The sequence below is a fragment of the Seriola lalandi genome, unplaced genomic scaffold, assembly GCF_002814215.2.
Source record: "Seriola lalandi dorsalis isolate HSWRI2012SDOR001 ecotype SW California unplaced genomic scaffold, Sedor1 jcf7180002054984, whole genome shotgun sequence".
Lineage (NCBI taxonomy): Eukaryota > Metazoa > Chordata > Actinopteri > Carangiformes > Carangidae > Seriola > Seriola lalandi.
In genome coordinates this window covers 750,336-752,864 of record NW_019525533.1, presented here as the reverse complement: position 1 = coordinate 752,864, position 2,529 = coordinate 750,336, and the positions used below count along the sequence as shown (strand labels likewise).

The following is a 2,529-nucleotide window of genomic DNA, read 5'->3' as shown; positions in this document are numbered from 1 at the left end:
GCGTAACACCAGCTTCCCTCCCTGCTGCAGGTTTGAGAGAGAGTGATGAGAATTATTGTCTCATGTCAAAGACAATAAGATGAGCTGAACCATGGATGTGATTAGCAGATGTTAATCAAGTTATGACATGTTTTGTCATCACAATGCATTGTGTTTCTTTTCTTTAATAATTGTCTGGTTTTATTGTAACAGATTTTACAAATTCTGTTTTATATTTTCTCTCATCACAGACTTACTAATTGTGGAATCTCAGAGATTCACTGTGAAATTCTGGCCTCAGCTCTGAGGTCCAACCCCTCCCACCTGAGAGAACTGAACCTGAGTGGAAACTACAACCTGCAGGATTCAGGAGTGAGGATCCTGTCTGCTGGATTGGAGAGTCCGAACTGTGGACTGGAGACTCTGAGGTCCGTTCACTGACTGGAGCTGTTGTAGTTGTTTTGTATATATTGAGTTTAAATCTTAGAAGTTTTATTTTTTCATTGGTCCATACATTTTAAAAGTTGATGAAGAGAAAAAACTCTGTAATTAGTAAAAACGAAAGGTGGGACCATATATATTACCTGTATTTACAGTATATTGTGAATCTGTGTTGAATGAGTGAATGAATGTCGTGGCAACATTTGGAGAAGGCTGACATTATGATGATCCATAATAACAGAAGGACAAAGTCACTCAAAAGTTAATTGATTAGGACATTTCTGATTGATTATCAATGATTTTATCTTCATGATTTATTCTCTATACAGATTAGGGAACTGCAGTTTGTCAGAGATCAGCTGTTCTTCTCTGGTCTCAGCTCTGAAGTCCAACCCCTCCCACCTGAGAGAACTGGAGCTGAGTAGAAACAAGCTGCAGGATCCAGGTGTGAAGCAGCTGTGTGGTTTTCTGGAGAGTCCAGACTGTCGACTGGAGACTCTGAGGTCAGACACTATCTTTTATTTCTGTGCTGAGATGAATATGATGTAAAAGTTGTGTTGACACTAAACTGTAAACATATTACATATTATACGGATCCACACAAAATTCTCTCTCATGATTTTTTTTAAATAATATGAAAAACACAGACAATAACATAATATATAATCATTAGCTGATGGTTCCATCACTTTTGTAAAGCTCTGTAATGTTTGTACTGATTGAAATATAAGTTCTGTACCTGTTTGTTTCAATACTTTGAATAAGTTTTACTACATTAAATATGTTAACTCAGTACAGCATGAATCCACACAATAGTAGATTTTATACAAATTGGTTCATATTTCTCTGGTGCCGCTGGTGGAGCTGGCAGAGTTTAAGAGGTGGCGTCACTAAGTCATTATTGAAGCAGCAGCATGTTGTCATTAATATGAATGAGACCTGTTTTGCACTGTTTGTATTTGACTGTGTTTAACCTGCATCCTGTTGGTTCAGATGTCTGAGTTTCAATTTTCTAAACCTTCTGCTCTGAATAGATGATGAAACATTGAATGGTTTCAGTCTTCTTTTATTCTTTATCCAGTTTGAGGTCCTGCAGTTTGTCAGAGATCAGCTGTTCTTCTCTGGCCTCAGCTCTGAAGTCCAACCCCTCCCACCTGAGAGACCTGCAGCTGAGTGGAAACTTCCTGCAGGATTCAGGAGTGAAGCAGCTGTGTGGTTTTCTGGAGAGTCCAGACTGTGGACTGGAGACTCTGAGGTCAGACTCCATGTTTTATTTCTGTGCTGAAATTAATATGATGTGAAAGTTGTGGTGACACTAAACTGCAGACATAAGGCTGATATTATACTGATCCACTTAAGATCCCTGAGGACCTTAATGATAAAGTTCTTTTTTAAGTCCAGTGACTTGATTTTCTCTTAAAATTCCCCCAATGAGTTTTTTAAATAATATGAAAAACATTGACAGGAACAAATATATAATCAATAGCTGGTTGTTCCATCACTTTTTTAAGGCTCTGTAATGTTTGTACTGACTGAAATATGCAAACCAAAGACCTCATAATAACAAGTTCTATATTTGTTTGTTTCAACACTTTAAATAAGTTGTACTACATTCAATATTTTAACTCAGTACAGCATGTATTCATGGCTCTGCCATTTCATACAATATTACATTTTATATAAATTTATTCACATTTCAACCTGACATGTTTGTTGTTATTTAAATTAGTTTGAGAGGTGGAGTCACTACGTCTTTATTGAAGCAGGAGCATGTTGTCATTGATATTAATCAATTATCTTTTTCACTGTTTTTAACCTTTAACCTTCTTCAGCTCTGAGCTGCTCAGAGCAGATGATGAAACATTGACCAGTTTCAAGCAGCTACTTTATCTCCTAAACTCTCATCTTTTCTTCTTTATTCAGGTTGATGGACTGCAGGTTGTCAGAGATCAGCTGTTCTTCTCTGACCTCAGCTCTGAAGTCCAACCCCTCCCACCTGAGAGAACTGACGCTGAGTCTCAACAAGCTGCAGGATCCAGGAGTGAAGGAGCTGTGTGGTTTTCTGGAGAGTCCAGACTGTCGACTGGAGATTCTGAGGTCAGACACTAT

The 2,529-nt window shown here is 37.9% G+C and overlaps 1 protein-coding gene across 4 annotated transcripts in view; it reads left to right on the top strand.

The window, feature by feature from the left end:
- Positions 1-2,529, top strand: part of LOC111647320 (protein NLRC3-like) — a 6,059-nt gene that overhangs the window by 1,200 nt on the left and 2,330 nt on the right. For 2 of the 4 annotated variants that reach the window (XM_087171307.1, XM_087171306.1), the window contains exons 2-5: positions 231-407; positions 750-923; positions 1,502-1,675; positions 2,344-2,517. In XM_087171307.1, coding sequence (XP_087027433.1) covers positions 231-407; positions 750-923; positions 1,502-1,675; positions 2,344-2,517 — 699 coding nt within the window. The remainder of the gene's footprint in view (positions 1-230; positions 408-749; positions 924-1,501; positions 1,676-2,343; positions 2,518-2,529) is intronic. The other 2 variants (XM_087171308.1, XM_087171309.1) reach the window with 2 other exon arrangements.